The sequence below is a fragment of the Zophobas morio genome, unplaced genomic scaffold, assembly GCF_036711695.1.
Source record: "Zophobas morio isolate AGI-343-1 ecotype UQ-CSIRO unplaced genomic scaffold, CSIRO_AGI_Zmor_V1 ptg000379l, whole genome shotgun sequence".
Classification (NCBI taxonomy): Eukaryota; Metazoa; Arthropoda; class Insecta; order Coleoptera; family Tenebrionidae; genus Zophobas; species Zophobas morio.
In genome coordinates this window covers 157,055-172,876 of record NW_026972483.1, presented here as the reverse complement: position 1 = coordinate 172,876, position 15,822 = coordinate 157,055, and the positions used below count along the sequence as shown (strand labels likewise).

The 15,822-nt window shown below is 41.4% G+C and overlaps 3 protein-coding genes and 1 long non-coding RNA gene across 5 annotated transcripts; 1 reads left to right on the top strand and 3 right to left on the bottom strand.

The window, feature by feature from the left end:
• Positions 1–18: 18 nt before the first annotated feature.
• Positions 19–6,628, bottom strand: LOC135120390 (ATP-dependent translocase ABCB1-like). 2 transcript variants are annotated; one of them, XM_064044689.1, is made up of 43 exons: positions 6,544–6,628; positions 6,349–6,490; positions 6,198–6,284; positions 6,059–6,147; positions 5,775–5,827; positions 5,634–5,714; positions 5,482–5,582; positions 5,329–5,424; positions 5,158–5,277; positions 5,005–5,101; positions 4,820–4,947; positions 4,692–4,763; positions 4,557–4,622; positions 4,376–4,421; positions 4,240–4,325; positions 4,102–4,176; positions 3,965–4,041; positions 3,819–3,911; positions 3,695–3,749; positions 3,582–3,637; positions 3,461–3,529; positions 3,267–3,396; positions 3,137–3,208; positions 2,960–3,081; positions 2,795–2,900; positions 2,633–2,738; positions 2,482–2,580; positions 2,305–2,421; positions 2,158–2,247; positions 2,002–2,097; positions 1,862–1,950; positions 1,752–1,807; positions 1,654–1,696; positions 1,519–1,598; positions 1,397–1,465; positions 1,265–1,337; positions 1,136–1,210; positions 1,013–1,075; positions 880–960; positions 760–821; positions 562–706; positions 209–511; positions 19–150 (listed from the first exon to the last, which is right to left on the bottom strand). In XM_064044689.1, the coding sequence occupies exons 1-43, from the start codon at positions 6,604–6,606 to the stop codon at positions 113–115; spliced, it is 3,867 nt and encodes a 1,288-aa protein (XP_063900759.1). In that variant the 5' UTR covers positions 6,607–6,628; the 3' UTR covers positions 19–112. The 2 variants fall into 2 exon arrangements, with proteins under 2 accessions (XP_063900759.1, XP_063900760.1); XM_064044690.1 differs by having other exon boundaries at positions 2,978–3,081.
• A 3,238-nt stretch (positions 6,629–9,866) lies between these two features.
• LOC135120402 (uncharacterized) lies at positions 9,867–10,565 on the top strand. The gene is made up of 4 exons (XR_010278600.1): positions 9,867–10,006; positions 10,072–10,172; positions 10,244–10,309; positions 10,369–10,565. It is a non-coding gene; the product is annotated as an uncharacterized LOC135120402 (long non-coding RNA).
• On the bottom strand, positions 10,517–11,980 carry LOC135120400 (uncharacterized). The gene is made up of 9 exons (XM_064044702.1): positions 11,944–11,980; positions 11,684–11,888; positions 11,556–11,633; positions 11,401–11,488; positions 11,208–11,345; positions 11,079–11,152; positions 10,934–11,029; positions 10,759–10,870; positions 10,517–10,698 (listed from the first exon to the last, which is right to left on the bottom strand). The coding sequence occupies exons 2-9, from the start codon at positions 11,743–11,745 to the stop codon at positions 10,615–10,617; spliced, it is 732 nt and encodes a 243-aa protein (XP_063900772.1). The 5' UTR covers positions 11,746–11,888; positions 11,944–11,980; the 3' UTR covers positions 10,517–10,614.
• A 244-nt stretch (positions 11,981–12,224) lies between these two features.
• Positions 12,225–15,158, bottom strand: LOC135120372 (vacuolar protein sorting-associated protein 11 homolog). The gene is made up of 18 exons (XM_064044670.1): positions 14,873–15,158; positions 14,689–14,807; positions 14,590–14,638; positions 14,464–14,531; positions 14,272–14,413; positions 14,112–14,212; positions 13,949–14,029; positions 13,881–13,898; positions 13,705–13,816; positions 13,509–13,639; positions 13,298–13,452; positions 13,161–13,239; positions 13,034–13,109; positions 12,874–12,965; positions 12,767–12,820; positions 12,415–12,708; positions 12,299–12,356; positions 12,225–12,237 (listed from the first exon to the last, which is right to left on the bottom strand). Exons 1-16 carry the CDS (start codon positions 15,156–15,158, stop codon positions 12,508–12,510), a joined length of 1,764 nt encoding a protein of 587 aa, XP_063900740.1. The 3' UTR covers positions 12,225–12,237; positions 12,299–12,356; positions 12,415–12,507.
• Positions 15,159–15,822: the final 664 nt, after the last annotated feature.

The following is a 15,822-nucleotide window of genomic DNA, read 5'->3' as shown; positions in this document are numbered from 1 at the left end:
CTATACTCTCTCCTCTCAGCCAACGTGCTTTCGCTTTATTCAAAGTTGATTGGTGCTACACACATAGGCCAGTAAGTAAGGAATTTTCCTCCTTAGTTACTTTCTCTGCTGTTCATCGATTCTGTGCTTCCACCATTTTGGCGTAAATGCCTAATAACGAAGCTTCAGCTACCGAGCGGGCCCACTTACAACAGTGCCCGTAAGTAACCTTTTAGTCGTTTTAGTTCGCCGTGTTTTCCGGACTCCGCAACCTTCCCATTGGCTATAACGCAGATCTTGTCCGCGGGCTCGATAGTCGTCAAGCGGTGGGCAACAACGATGGTCGTCCTGCCTTCCCTGGCTTGGTCCAAGGCTTCCTGAACGATCCGCTCGCTCTCACTGTCCAGCGCCGACGTGGCCTCGTCCAGCAGCAGGATCTTAGGGTCTCTAACCAGCGCGCGGGCTATAGCAACTCGCTGGCGTTGCCCGCCAGACAGAAGGCTACCCCTCTCACCCACGTTGGTATCGTATCCTCGAGGGAGCTCTAGTTATTTCGAGCATGGGTCCTAATTTAGGTGGTACCTTCAGGCAGCTTCATAATAAAGTCATGCGCGTTGGCCTTCTTGGCAGCTTTTACAATCTGCTCGTCTGTGACGACCGTCGTGTCCAACTTGGAAAACCCGTAAGCAATGTTTTCCCGAACAGACTTTTGAAACAGTTCTGGCTCCTTCAATAACGATATAATAAGGAAAGCAAGCAGGGTAGCGCTGCTAATCCTACTTGACTGACGATGCCAATCATCGAGCGTAGCCATTTCAGGTTGTAATCCTCAATGTTTATCTCTAAAGACCAGGTAACAATCTTCCCTGCACGGAGTGTCGCTAGTGAAGTACTGCTTACCGTCCAGGAAGATTTCGCCCTTTTCCTGGCAGTAGAATCGCTCGAGTAGTCCCACCAACGTGCTTTTCCCACAGCCGCTCTCTTGTATAGAAGGGAGTGAAGGCAAAGTAGGGAGACAGAGGCGGGTCGGCACCTCCAACCAGCGCCAGGGTCTTCCCGGAGGAGACGGAGGTGCTCAGACCTTTCAGCACCTTTACTGTTCAGGAAGGGCGCCTTACAACTTGGTATTAGAGCAGCCAGTAAATAAGCGCAATACCATTGGGACGGGTCGGATATTTAAAGTGGGTGCGAGAAAAACTTATGTTTCCGGAACACGCGGCAGGCTTTTCGCCTAATTACGAGAAAATTTATGGGCTATCATTGGACGCAGAGAAGTAAGCCGGACCTTTTTCGTCGGTGATGTCAAGCTCTGACTTTAAATCCAAGTAGTGGTATATATGGGCAGCTGAAACTTTTCCCTGCAGGAACAAGCTTTAGCACGCAAAGGGTCTGAAAATTTCCATTTATAAAACGAGACTGTGGCCATATCTGGGAGCATGGCGGATACTCGGCCTAAAGTGAGGGCACCAAACACAATTGAGGTGATCTGTGGTTGGAAATGAACCTCCGAATCCGTAAAAAGACGCAACTGTGGTATACCGATTTCATCATTTCCTTAAACTGGCAGTGGCCCTCTGTTACAAGTCTGGTTCCATACCAAAAAGAGAGCGCCCATATAGCTGTAGTAGAAAAGAATTGTAGTGGGCGAGAGATGATGTGACCAACAGCACGTACCAAAGGTAGAAAACTCCGTGAAAGCAAAAGAAATGGCAGCAACCTGTGGGTATAAGACATAAGAAAGACTACACATGAGGCCACGTGTACAAACAGACTTGTGTTTTCTTTCTGTTGTCGCTGGCGGGTTGATTGAGCTTTTCTGTGTACCGCTCTGTTTACAGAAAGTGGCGTGAAATCAGAGGACCAGAGGACAGGGGTAACATGCCAAGAAAATGGTAGCCCACGCTTAAGGAAGCCACAGTCCGGATGTTGTCAACAGCCTCATTCGCTAGTTTACCGGCTTCCGCGTAAACCCTGGCAGAGGTGATTTATAGGAAGGGAGGACAACAAGCTAAATGTTGGTACTTTGCACCGTTTTCTAAAAAACCAGACATCAGCTTCATCTGTAACACCGCACCAAGCATGATGACAGGCACACAAGCAAGAACTACGGCGGACAGTCTAAAAGAGTGTGTGTAGTAAGGAAATGTCGGGCAGGCAGGCGATGTCTGGCCAGATTACTTTGGGCAGGCAGTAAAGGCAATAACAATGCCAGAGGTCAATGTAGCCATCTCCGTTAAAAAAATACTAAAGCAGTCACCCACGAGGTTTCTGTTAAACAGGAAAATTATAGCGCGTGCAAAACAAAACAAAAAAGCTAGAGTCGACCGGACACGCGTGGCATCCGAGCTAAGACGTGTCTTTATGATGCCCACGGAGTGTTCCTGACTATCGAACCAGTAGACAGGCTGGCGCACGAGTTTCTCGAAGCAGGCGATGCGCACACTGAGGGCCAGGCTAGCGGTAGCGGGGATGAAGAGATCACGGAGAGTAAATCGCGCATACCGATTAGTGAGTCTTTCACCCGCTATACCCACGCCAAAGTGGTTCATGAAGTTTGCAAGAAAGGCAGCGAGGCCGAGTCCCACAAAGACCAGCACCCACCTTCGTTCGAGTGAAGTGAATGTGCGCAGAGTCAGGGAAAAGGAAAAGTGACTTTTCGACTTGGTCTTTGTTATTCAACGTAAACGAGTCGATCATCTCCGAAAATGCAATGGAAAACACCGGCCAGATAACGCCAGAACACATTGCCCCCAAGTACCCTTTGTGGCACGACATGGGCTCGGGGCACCTTAAGCTAAATATGGAGATGCGCAACCGATGCATAGAAAGGGCCAATCGGGCTTGTTAAGCTTAAACGCCCGGAGATAGACGCCCGGCCCTAGTCGCTTTGCCTTCTGAATAACCTTCTCTTTTGCGGACAGCTGCATAATACGATAAGGTAAACGAAAAGATATGATGGGCGTTTCAAGGGGGGCCGTACAGTGTGACCAAGGGGTACCTCAGCGTCCTCAGGGAGCTCGTCTAGCTGTTGATCCTGTTCTAGTAGCACTGGCGAGTAAAAACTTTCCTTGGACAGATCACTCGAACCACTTAGCTCAGATTCTACAGCAGATATGAGCTCACGGGCAAAGTTGGTGGTGAAGGAACAGTGTATCACCTTTAAGCTTCTGCAACTCAAGCATTTTGGAATACAAACTCTGAGGATTCTGCAGGAGCTCAGAGTGAGAACCTGGAGCGGGTAACGTCAAAGCTAAGCTTTCGAGCCACAGCAAAAATAAGGAGAGTACCGAGTTCCGAGATCGCTCCATTTACCACCACCGCTATTTTGGTGGCGTGCCTTATAGTGGAGAGCCGATGGGCTATGACGATGGTCGTTCGACCCTCAGACGCCTTGTCCAGCGCTTCCTGAACCACCCTCTATTTTATATAACGGAGACTGCAAACGTGGCGCTAGCAACGATGAGGGCGCCCTCAGCGTTACCTCGCTCTCGGAGTCTAAAGCAGAAGTAGCCTCATCAAAAAGCAAAACTCTGGGGTCCCTAACGAGTGCCTACTGCCGAAGAAAAAAAGAGCGGCGGCGTAGAGTATATTAAATTCACTACTCTTGCTATGGCAATGCGTTGCTTCTGCCCGCCGCTGAGTTGCGTCCCCCGTGGCCCTGGAACATGCTCTCATTAGGAAATAGTCTAGCACGACAAGCGCATATTGGACGTGCCGATGTAAGTCTTATAGCCATTCGGCAAGGTGGAGATGAAGGAGTGGGCATTTGCCTTGAAGGAATGACATTAGCTAAAGAAGAGGCCATGCTGGCACCAGAGCCAAGCGATAGTCTTTAAAACTTTCTTTGCAGCCTCCACTATCATGTCAATTGTGACTTCCTGCCTCCTGAACCTCGGATTGTTCAAACCCCCCGACCTCGAGGGGTCATATGCCTGCTCGAAATCAACGTCATGGCCTGCAAAAGCGAGGTATGCGTGCAGCTTACTTCATTGAGAATAAAACCAGCCCCGAGCGATATGTTGTACTCGACGGTGCCCTCAAAAAGTGTCGGCATCTGACTCACTAAAGAAAGGTTGCTGAGCATGGCGGAAAGGGACGAGGAGAAAGGTGGCAGGGGGTCACCATAGCCAATCTGTGAGCGAAGCCACTGTATATTCAGCTCATCTATTTTAACGCCGTCCAGAAGAATATCCCCGGCTGGAGATGATGAGATTAAGCGGATTAAAGAGTGCCCGAGGCATGCACAGAAACAGTCAATACCCGTCGGAGAATAAAACCTTTCAACCAATGACACGATTGTGGACTTACCACAACCAGACTCGCCTATCAAGGCTATCGTTTCGCCGCTAACATATTAATAACTATGCGAGCGCGCAGAGATTTAAAAAAAGCCCACCTTTTTACTTCAAAGGTCATATTTTCAAGAACTTTTTTACCGTTTTCTGTTAAAAAAAAGGCGTAGTACTTATTACAAGTTAAAGCAAACCCAATAACGAGTATAATATGTAAAGCATAATTTAATGGCGGCTTGCGCATGTGCTTATACACGAGCGCCGCAGTTTTCAATAAGCAAGGACCTTTATACTGGAAGTGAACGTTATTGAAGGCCAAGTCTCCTTTGCAGGGCTTTTCGGGGACTTTCCCTTCGCACGCAGCGCGCGTAACAAAGTAGGTAAATCTGTAGCGCACAAGAAAAGCGCAAGTAGGCAAACCCGCATTCGAAAAGTTGTCAATTTTGGGCTCTCTGCCAATGACGTCGAAGATAAAGTAGGCGGCTCCTTGGGCTTGTGCGGCAGTAGAATTAATGAAAGAAACGTTTGCGCATCCGCAAGTCACCTACCCTTTGCCATGGCGGTGATATTCGGGGAGGCGTTCCCAATAGCCATGGCTCCAATAATAACAGAGAAAAAGACAGTTAACACGCTGCCGGTGCTCATTTCGTTCTTCTGGACAAACGTGTAGCCGACCCTACAATAAGAGCGGGAGTCACAGTCAAGAGTGGTACAGTAACCCGAGCCACAGCACCAGAAGCCTAAAGCGTAGGCCATAATAACAATAGACATGGTGATGCCTAGCCCCAGTCCCGTCGCAATGGCGGACTTCCTGCCAGACTTATACGAGCCTAAAAAAGAGGAGCCACTTAACCCTTCTACCAGGATGGGCTGGCGGAATAAAGACCTTGCAGTTCAGCTCGATAGCGGTTGACCTCGTATTCCTCGCCGCTGAACGCCACTACAGTTCGAAACATGCTGAATACTTCGTTCGCGACGCCGTCAGCTTTGGCATATGCCTTGTTGCCTGGAAAGAGGGGGGAAGACCGGCTGGCAAGAAACGGGTAAACAGAGGAACCCTCGGAAGACGCTCGGGATAACACGTGGGCCATGGCTCCAGCGGCAATGACCAGGAGCGGCGAGGCTGCGAGTATAATAAGAGTCAGCTTCCAGCCTATGCGAATTGGTATGAGCGAGCTTCGCAGGCCCAAGCGCGCAATAGAGAGAGGACCTTTTACGAAGCCGATGATGAAGCCAACCAGCGAGAGAGAGGAGTAGTGAAGAAAACTACCGAGTTTATCAGCAATGCCCTGCTCGACATCAGCCACGTCACTCAGGTTGAAGAGTCAAGTTAGAAACCCGGCAAAAGTCTCTTATAGAAACCTCGTGACTCTCGTGGCAAGCTCGCCGGAATCAATGTCGTCATACCAACTCATGTCTTGGCGAAGGAGCGAACTGATATAACTTTTTTAATAAAAACTCGCTTAATTGAAACGAAGTTGAAATTAAAAAAAAAAAAAGGACTTTTGTCTCATGCGGTGGGCTTGGTTTTGCGCGGACGTTAGCAAGCAACCCACCTGTATAATAAAAGAGCTGATAAGTCAAACTTGCCTAACTCGAAAGAAAGTAAAAGGGAGGCCAAAACAAAAGAACTAAGAATTCTATGGCAGTGCTTCAAAAGAATTTTCTTAAAATCGTTAAAGCAACTATTAAAACTCCCGTAATTAAATGAGTGCAACCAAACGACTATTAGCAGTTGAATTTGCAAAACCGTTAGAGGAAAAGTAAACAATACATAGCTAGAAAACCTGTAAGTAAGAACAGACTCCAGCTATGCTACCAAATATTAGGAACCAAACTGCAATATCTTTTACTTGGCTCAAAAGAAGATCCGGATCTAAGCAGTAAAATACATAAAAGTTCGAAAGACAGCGAATTTAGGTGTACTTTGCGTTTTGAATTCATCAATAATGTTGCCAAATAGAATTGTAAAGAGGGGGGTCATCGCACCGTGGCCTAGTGATGCCAGACAACCTTAAAGAAGTTATGTGTATAATTAGATGGCAGGACTATACACCTTTACTAATTGCGAGTTTACCTACTATGACTAAAAAGATGTCAAATCGGGTTGCAAATCTAAATAGTTTAAAGTAAGGTACTGTTTTAATTTTCTCTTTCTTAGTTTCTTTGTTTTTACTCCTTTTAGAGTCCTTATTAAGATCCTTCCGTGGCAAGCTTTCCTATAAATAAAAAAGATTTATATAAAGTTTATAAACTAATTTATAAAAGTTACCTGAGGTAATAAAGATATATTGGAAGGTATTCCCTCTGTCGGGACAACCGTGGCTTCAGTCATGAGGGAAATTTTAAAGTTACTTCTGTCAATCCGCGACCACAAGGGCACCAACTTAGAGAACACTAGATATTAAGCAACAAAAATTCACTCTTTCTATAAAAGAACAAAAATATGTAACTTTTAAGAGACAATACTAAATGTGGGAGCAAACCAAAACAAAATAGGCAAATATGTTAACTAATGGGGTTAATTGAAACTAATGATTTAAAATCTTAGGAAATGCGCTTTCTTAAAAAGTCATGCAAAGCAAATTTAAACAGATGTAGACAAGTCTGTAATTATACTTAAAATTGTTAATTGGTCTAAGTCAAGTACTTCCTGGCTTAAAAACTATATCTTTCTTTTAAATAAAACCCGTATTAAATAACGCTATCTTTTTACTTAAAACAAAAATAATACTCTGCACTCCACATACTCATATACGTATTGTGTGAGTTTATATGAATGAGCTTGCGTACTGCTTATATCAATTTATAGTTAAACAAAAAATTTGAACAAAAATTAGTACTCGTGTTAAGGCAGTTTTTGTGTGAACAGAAATTTTATAAATTAAGCTGTGCAAAACTAAAAATTAGTCTGATTAAAGTTACAACTCTAAACCAATATCAATTTATATATGAACCTAAGCATACCTTAAAACTACAGTTAGATTTTTATGTTAACCACCTGCTCGCACCCGAAGTTATTGCTACGTAATTACCCAAAAACTCATAAAGATTATGATCTAATATTCTAGTGGTAAGGTAGATCATAAACTATGTGTGAAGAACAATTGATTTGATATAAAAATCTCAGTACATATATGTCTTGCTTTAACAGAGAATATCACGACACTATAATAAATAGGAAGGTGCAGCTGGTATTATATTGTTAATATTGAACCAAGTGATCTTTACCACCTCTTAGCTAATCTTTAGACCCTGTTGTAACACCTTTGCAGGGGAAGGACAATAAAGACCCCTGAGTTTGCAGTAACCTAGACTTGATGGCCAGTAATAAGGACAAGAGGGCCATATCCTGTTTTCAAATATTTTAAAAAATTTAATCTCAAATTTTATTAGCAGATATCAAGGTGTTTGAAGACTACTCCAAATTTATCCTGAATTTGGCTAACACAGACATTGACGTTTAATCATCTTCGCGGTTAAAATTAGCGCAAATCAGAGCTTTTATTTTATCCTAAAAATGAAACTATTCGCCATTTTGGCATACTCTGTCATGGCCTTGGGTGTGCAACCTTTTGGATAATACTGGAACACTCACCTCGGGACGGTCACAGCTCACCCTGTCTGCAGACCGATGTGAACGATGTGCGTTGTGCTAATAAAAAAATTAACTAAGGCTTTTTCTTTTTTATTCGCCTCGTTGCTAGCGTTTTTAATTCTAGTCTTGTTCTAGGTTCCAGTCTTGAGAGCTGTGAACAATGAAATATATAACCAGAATAACTAGTAACCCGCTTATACATATAACGAACATAGTTTATGATTCGCACTTTATAATTTTAGTACATACAAAAGCTACTCTCACCAAGCAATGAAAAGGGTAGGTTGTTTAGCCCCGTTAATGACTTAAAACTACATGGATCGTCTGCGAACTAACTATACCACCACATAACAGAATTAAAAGATCTACCAACGCGGGACAGGTATCCGCTATGTAATGTTTGCCTTTGTATTGTATCAAGACGCAAACACACGTCTTATTTGAAAGATTCAAATACATTAAGAACCCACTGCACGTAAATGTAGTAAGCCTTGCTTCTTTCTCGCTACATAAATTTTTTTTCCTTTCAAATTGTCTATTTTTTCTTTAGACATCCACAAACTAACAATGCGTTAACATTTTTTTTTTAAAAAAAGTTAAAATTGGTAGGCAAAGAAACCAACGTTTTTTTCTGTAGTTCGAAGCGTACCCTTTTCAATTTGTTGGTGGGCGCCTGCGCAATTGTTATATGTTATCAATGAAAATTAAGGTTGTGTTAAACCAATTTTTGAAAAATGGAAACTATTTGCCAGTTTTTGTAATTTTTTGTAAGGCGCAACTTGAAAAACTTTCAAAATCTAACTTAAACCGCTATGTTATTGCAGTAACAGATTGCGGTTGGCTACTCTTTTATAGGTAAATAAAGCAAAATCCGAACTCTCATGCCAATTTCTAAAAAAAGCGAAAGGCTGCGTAAAAGTTTCTTCCTATGAGGAGGGCCGTAGTAACCTAAGAATTTAACAATTATTACTCTTGTTCGCCTTGGTGCTTGTGCTATTGCGATTTAGTAATATTCGCAGCGGAGAACTAAAAAGTTACGTGTAAACATAAAAAAATAAAAACCAGTAATTTAAAGATGTTACAAAAAAAGATTCACACATAATATTATTTAAAACTACATCCCCGTCCAAATATCACTCAAAAACTACGACCATAATTTTAGAAAAGTATAAAAGGATATTTTTACGTTTTATTGCCCTGAGAAATCTGTAACTGGATCTTCTCAAAAATAAAAACTCTTACTGCTTAGCATGTGCAGCACGCGGTAGGAAGGTTATTTATCAGAAAATTTTAATTAACTGACGGATTATTCCTAGTTAAAACTCTAAAAACTTCTCTAGGGTTCCCTCTCAAAACAATACTTAAGTTCACTACTTCTTTTTTTTCTATATATGTTACAATAAGAAAAAAAAAGTTACTTTAAAAAATAAAAATAACGAAAAAAATTGGTAATAAGGCGCCTACAGTAGTAGAATATAAAGTTAAATTTGAAAAAAAAAAAAAAGGTCGAAAAAGCGGAAAAATAAAATTAACTAAAATATGAAAACCGTTACTCTAACAGGAAAATATAAGTCAGACAGAACATTCTAAAAAATAAAGCTCCGCTAACTTTTAAAAGACCGTAAGAGTCATAGCATACTAGAAACATTAAGTTTTTATGATGTAAGAGGAAAAAAGATTTGTAAACAAAAACTATTAGCGAGATAAATAAGAAGGGAGCGGGACAAATAAGATTTTAATGTTAAAAAGATAGAAAGAGAAGCAGGAAAGGAGGGTATCGAAAAAAATAGCGATTAATCTGGAAATTGGCTTATCAACAAAAAGCTTCTATTCAAAGATTTAAAAGGAAGCTATTAGAAAGATGAAAACTAAAATTAGCCCAAAGGGATCGCAATCTGCGATTTGACAAACTTTGGTTGCATATTAGGTTGGCCTCCCCGCATGATAAATGCTCACCCCAATTTTTTTCTTTTGTCCGGGAGGTTTGGGGTCTTGCCTACACCATCGCTAGCAGTGACATTGACCCCTACTTCACTTAATGATTTCAAGTTAAATTTAATTCTTAAAATGAAAGTAAAACATACAGAAACAAAAAATACTTGCTCTGTGGCAGTTGCGGAAGACAACAAAATTTTGGGTTTTTAAAAAAAAACTATTGATTAACTTTTGTACTTTGTTGGCTGAGACTGATATTATATGTAGCTCTAAAGTACTTACATCTTTGGTTTGAAAAGAGATCTATCTGGAAGTTTAAAAAAAATAGGCAAACTTACCTTTTACGAAATTTATATGATAAAAGAACGGTCTTGTATATATTAAGAGCCCTTTAACCTACCTTGATATAACTTTTTTAAATTGCTACAATTATAATAAGATCTCAAAGTCTAATTTTAAAATACTTCTTGGATATTTAAAAGATGTTATGGGATCAGCTAAAGAGGTTTATCAAAACCCCAAAAAGAGCTATTTGTTTATAATTATTATTTTATTAACAAACAGCGAGTTTTGAAGGAAGCCAAAGAAATTATAAATAGCTACAAAGAGGAAAAGAGTCAACTAAATTATAATGAGGGGAAAACCTCGCTTGACTTAAGATCAAAGATTATGAAAAGAAAAATGCGACGGGCTAAAAAGGTTTTAAAACTTTTATCGTAAAGCAGAATATTCTTAAGGAAAAATAAAAAGGGGCGGCTATCCTATAACTACTATGAGCTTAAATTGTTTGTAGTAAGAGAAGTTTTTCTTTTAAGTCAAGCTGCTCTTTCTCGGAAACATTCCTTTTCCCAGGTAGTCAGCTACTACTGCGTACCCGTCCTTCGACTTTTCCAGCTTCCGAGTTAAATTTTAGTCATAACGTTAATCTTCAAGTGAACTTTTCTATAAGTATACTTGTTTAAAAAACAACTCGTGTTTCTTGTGGTTTTCCTCCTGAGAATGGAGCATATCTACTACTTTCTGGTACCGCGCCGCGCACAGTGGACAATCCTCGTCAGGAAGACAACTGCCAATTATAAAAGTCGGGGCTAGCGGTCTTATTAAAAAAAAGAAAAGGCCCAAGAGGCACCTGGGGTGGTAGGAGTGGTCGCAGAGAAAGTGATGGGCGGGGAGCCCTAAAGCCTTCTGGCAGGCGGTACAGTGACCCGCCTGGATGGTCCGAGGCCTGAACTTAGTGGCACAAAGTTCCAATGTCTACTGTCTTATAAGCTTACTCGGTTCGTAGTGTTTCTGCTTGTTGTTCCATCTTTTGGGCGTCCGCACGGTATTTTGCGATAAGTTGCGCGTCCTTAAGGCGTCAGTAAAGCGACAACTCTGCGTAATCTGTTTATTCCAAAGTGCACCTCAGCCATTTCTTCTCTTTTTCTTTCAACCTTTCGGCGGAGATAGTTTTTGATAACCCCAAAAGTTATAGCTGGGTTTCTACTCAAAATCTTCACTACGATAAGGGGAGGAAGTAAGTTCAGCCGCTCTACGTTCTCCTTCACGGTGTAAGACATTTATTTATCAATAATATACGGCATCGATATGTGATACCAAAACTTCTTTTATTTCAGCCGTGCATTCTTGAGTCTTGGAGGCAAGGTATACCAATAGTTCCGTCCACAAGTTTGGGTCATATGCGCTAAGCAAACTGCACGTTATACTCTACTTCTTAAGCAAGCAAGCAGGCCCGCCGTCAAATTATCAACCCGTATTGTCGGCACTTCGAGAGGAGGTGAGCCCGTGCGTCAATCTCCATCAGATACTTGATAACTCCATGGTAACTGCTTAAAGGTTAAGTGGGTCGTTTGCAGCGTAGGGAGGGTGGCTCACTCACTGCTTCTCTTTCTCCAGTAAGTAAACAACTCCTTCCCTAAACCTGTGCACCTGGCAAAGCATAAGCGCGTGATCCCAGTCGTAAGAAACCTGCAGGACAATAGCACTTCAGCTAATTTACATAAAACACATTGATAAAACAGCCTCGGGGTTCCTTAGTAGACTCATGACGAGCTCACGATGCCTCTCCTTAAGAGTGTATACAGCTTTTTGAAGAAGAAAATACTTTTTTTTTAGCCACCACTTTAAAAAAGAGATTACAGCAACCGTCTTGCTCGGAGGGGACAACTGTTCTCACGTCTTCACGGAGATAAAGTTCTAGCAGAGTGTTGACGGCAACAGATTGGTAATGTCTTCGTGTGAAGACAACGTACTCCAGAAGTACTACGGGAAAAGTATGTGTAATATAAAAGGATTGCCGACATGAGGAGCAGTTGTAAACCCAAAAGCCATTCTAGCCGGTTAATAAATAAAGGTATGAATTCTGCAAGGCACGTTAGTGGTAGATACACTCCTTTCTTCAACTCAAATGCTCCAGCGTCCATCTCCCTGGTACTGGTTAAAAGTACATAAAGCACAGTGCAGAATTTTTCTGATAATTTAAAGTTCATTCAACCCCTGAACAGTCTCGCTGGAAGTGCTTACGGAAGATTTTGTTTCGTAGCGGTTCGTTTCTATGATTGACAAATTACAAACACCTAGAAAGGGAGGCTATAAAAATAGTACTGGTACAGTAGATGACGGGCCACTGGCCGGTGCAAATAAACTTAAGCAAAGTTGTTGTTTCCTGTGGAATGTTTTCTACTAGAGTCTTTCCGTACGCCCTCATGCAGGCCACAGCCTGGCAGCTCTCATTATTACGCTGCTTATGCCTGGAAGTAAATTCCGTGCCTCCTCCACTGAGAGTATTTCCATGTGCCTCAGCGCTCCCACGTAGTCGTGCTGATCTTCAATAATTATTTTTATGTAGAGGTCGTCTCTTCTGTACTTCTTAGAGAGAAGAACGGCTTGCTGAACATAGCCAGCCTAAACCAAAAACGAGGATAGAGGTTAGGCCTCCTCTTTTTCATGCCATACAGCCGACCTGACGAAGAGCGGTGAAGGCGGACTCCACGTTGAGCGCGAGGTGGGTATTTGTCTGGCATAAGCCAAGAGTTATTAGCTCCAGACGGCAAGAAGCAGCGTAAATACCTTTATAAATAGTTCCAACTCTGCCTCGTCTTTCAACTTTATAAGACAGTTTAACAAAAGTGTGGTGTATTCCGGTAAAACGTAACAGTTGTCTTACAAATAAACAAAGCAAATAATGAGAAAACAGGGAGTAATAAGCCGCGCAGGGAGCGCTCATTACCTTCTTGACTGCTAGCACCCTCATGCAAACGCTGGAGGTACCTTATCATGTGGGGAAGATGATTCTCATCAAGAAACTACCGGAAAATAAGCGTTTCCCCTCCCACCCGCTAGGAAAATGAGGGGACCTTCCTTAACACGTAAGACGGCTCAACTATTCCAACCGTGCGAAGATACTGGTCCACAGCTCTATTAAATTCGCCCTTGCTGAAGGACAGAAGGGGCTCAGCACGTTTTTCGAGGCCGACACACCAAAAGGACGAACCTGAAGAGGTGATCCCCGTACCGCTTGTGTATGTCAGCAACGGTGGCTTCCCTGAGGCCATGATCCGTGGCCATCTTGACTGCTATCGCATAAAGATGCTTGCGGAATAGCAGCTCGAGTTTCGTGTGGATATCCTTCTCAATTAGCGTGGCTAGCTAAAAAAAAAAGAACTTTATTTATTATAGGAGTTTTGCCGAGCCAAAGCTAATACCTTGTGCTCATCATTTACTAAAAGATAGAGGCTCCCCCAAGCCGTAGTAACAAAGGATACAAGCGGGAAAACCCCAGAGTAGACGATGATTTTATTGTCGAGATCACATAATGTCACCAAGTCAGTTTGCTCTAATTTTGAAAGAAATATAAAAACGAACTGCTGCATGAGGAAGACGAAGAGCATAGCACATCACCATCCTTCGGGGCCACCACCAGGAGATAAGAGCCAAACCAGTGCAGCATCTTTATGGGGCCCTCAAAGCAGGTGGTGGCTTTCTTGCCGCTCTCGTCGTAATGATGAACACACTGAAAAGAAATTTATTGTTTTTTTACAATAAAAGCACAAACAATAAAAATTAAGTATACATACCGATAACTCCGGTGCGTTCTGCGTTTAAAGTAAGATTATATAACAAAGCTCAGAAGTAGTAATAATACCTTGGAAACAGCTAAGGAAATATCGCCGGAAGTTGTACCTGCTGAGCAATGCAAGGGAGCGCCTTGTATATCCAAACAGCTCTATAAAATATAGATTTTATAAATAAAAATTATAAGTTATTTTTAATATAAACAAGCTTTATATATAAAAAAAGGAAAATACTATTTTAAGGTTTTTGTCATCCGTTAGCTCTACGCAAGAAACAGAGTCAGAGGTGACGACAAAAAGGAGTAGATGTAGATTTTTCTGCTGAAACACCAACCCTAAGAAATAAGGGCAAAGTTTTCAGAAGTATAATTTATGTGCCTTACAAAAAACAAACCAGTCACCGGAGAAGAACTTTCACTAATAATCTTTTCGGTAAGTTTTTTTTTCTTAGTCACATCCCCAAATAATATTAAAAGTGAACCATCATTAAAGCCAAAGGCCATTAACGAAATGTTCAGAATGCTGAAGGCGGTCACCTGAAGAAATATTAATCAACTTAAGTAAAAAATAGAATCAAAAGTCAAACGAAAGCAGAAGGAGCTGGTTTCCGAAGTTTTACAGTACGACTCGCGCTAATAGTAGTAAAATTGCCATCTTGTTTACACGAACATATAACTTAAGTAATATAGAGATTGGCAAATAATAAACTGACCAAACTTCCAAAAACGTAAAAGCCAGGGTTTAGGGGCGGGTTCATCGTACTATAGAAAGTTAATTAATAGTTTATGTGTGTAAATTTTATATTACTCACTCCTATCGCTAATATTAAATCCTTTGATAAAACTTTTATGTGTGTTAAGCAATAATTAAAGCCAGTAAACGCACTAATATATGAATTTTTATTCATGATATAAATCAATCCAGAGGCATCTATGTTATATATATTCGTAGAAAATAGAGATAGTTTATATTGGTCAAGGTAAATTCTCTTATACCTCCAAACACTATGAAAGCTTCTCCCCCATACATCCCCGATATATTTGCTACCTTTAACTGGTTAACATCAAAGGCTGTAAGTTTTACTTCTTTAATTGAACTCGTAACAGATTTACTTTCCGAGAAATACCCTTTTTTTAAACTCGACCCGGTTTTAATAGAAGGCGCTTTTACAACCTTAGAAACCTCTTTAGCTAAAAAAGCCTCACTAAATTCAAAAGCTTTATTAATGGAATCTAACAAAAAATGCTTATCAAAAAAAGCTAAACGATTCCACTGCAGCATTATATGCAAAGCAACTGCTCAATTACGTTTTGTAATACCCTAACTTAACGGTGACCCACCAAGGGAACGCGGTCCGATATAAGAAAAACAAAAAATTCGCTGATCGTATAACCTACCCCCACTTCCGACTTCCTATCAACAAGGCGCAGTTGATAAGTATGAGAGCTTACACCGACAGCTGCCTATGCTGCGGCGATTTTGCATATAGTTTGGTTGTCTACAGAAGTATTTAATAAAATGATGCTTAATCGTGTAAGACACAGTAGAGAAAAGCTTGCCGTTGTTCAAAACAGGGTTTGGGAGACGGAACTTTAGGAAGCATTTGAAGGAGCTGACAATGAACGCCCATTTTTTGGTTCTTTGTCATAAGAATTAAATAAAAACAGCTAAACAATATACGCTCCAACTTACTCCATTTAACAACGTCTTAATGGTGGCTTAAAGCGACGAAAATAAGGTGGCTCTTTGACGGCCTGTCTTTAACTTGGTCCTTCAGGGACAGAGTAAAAACACCACATGACCCCCTGACGTAGGTAACGAATTTATCAAAGCGACCATACTTTCGCGACGAAAAGCACTCGACCACAACGGCATTACTAAAGAGATGCTAGAAAAGTTGTTGCGAGGTGGCAATTAAGTATCTTGCCTGTTCTAACTGCTGCAT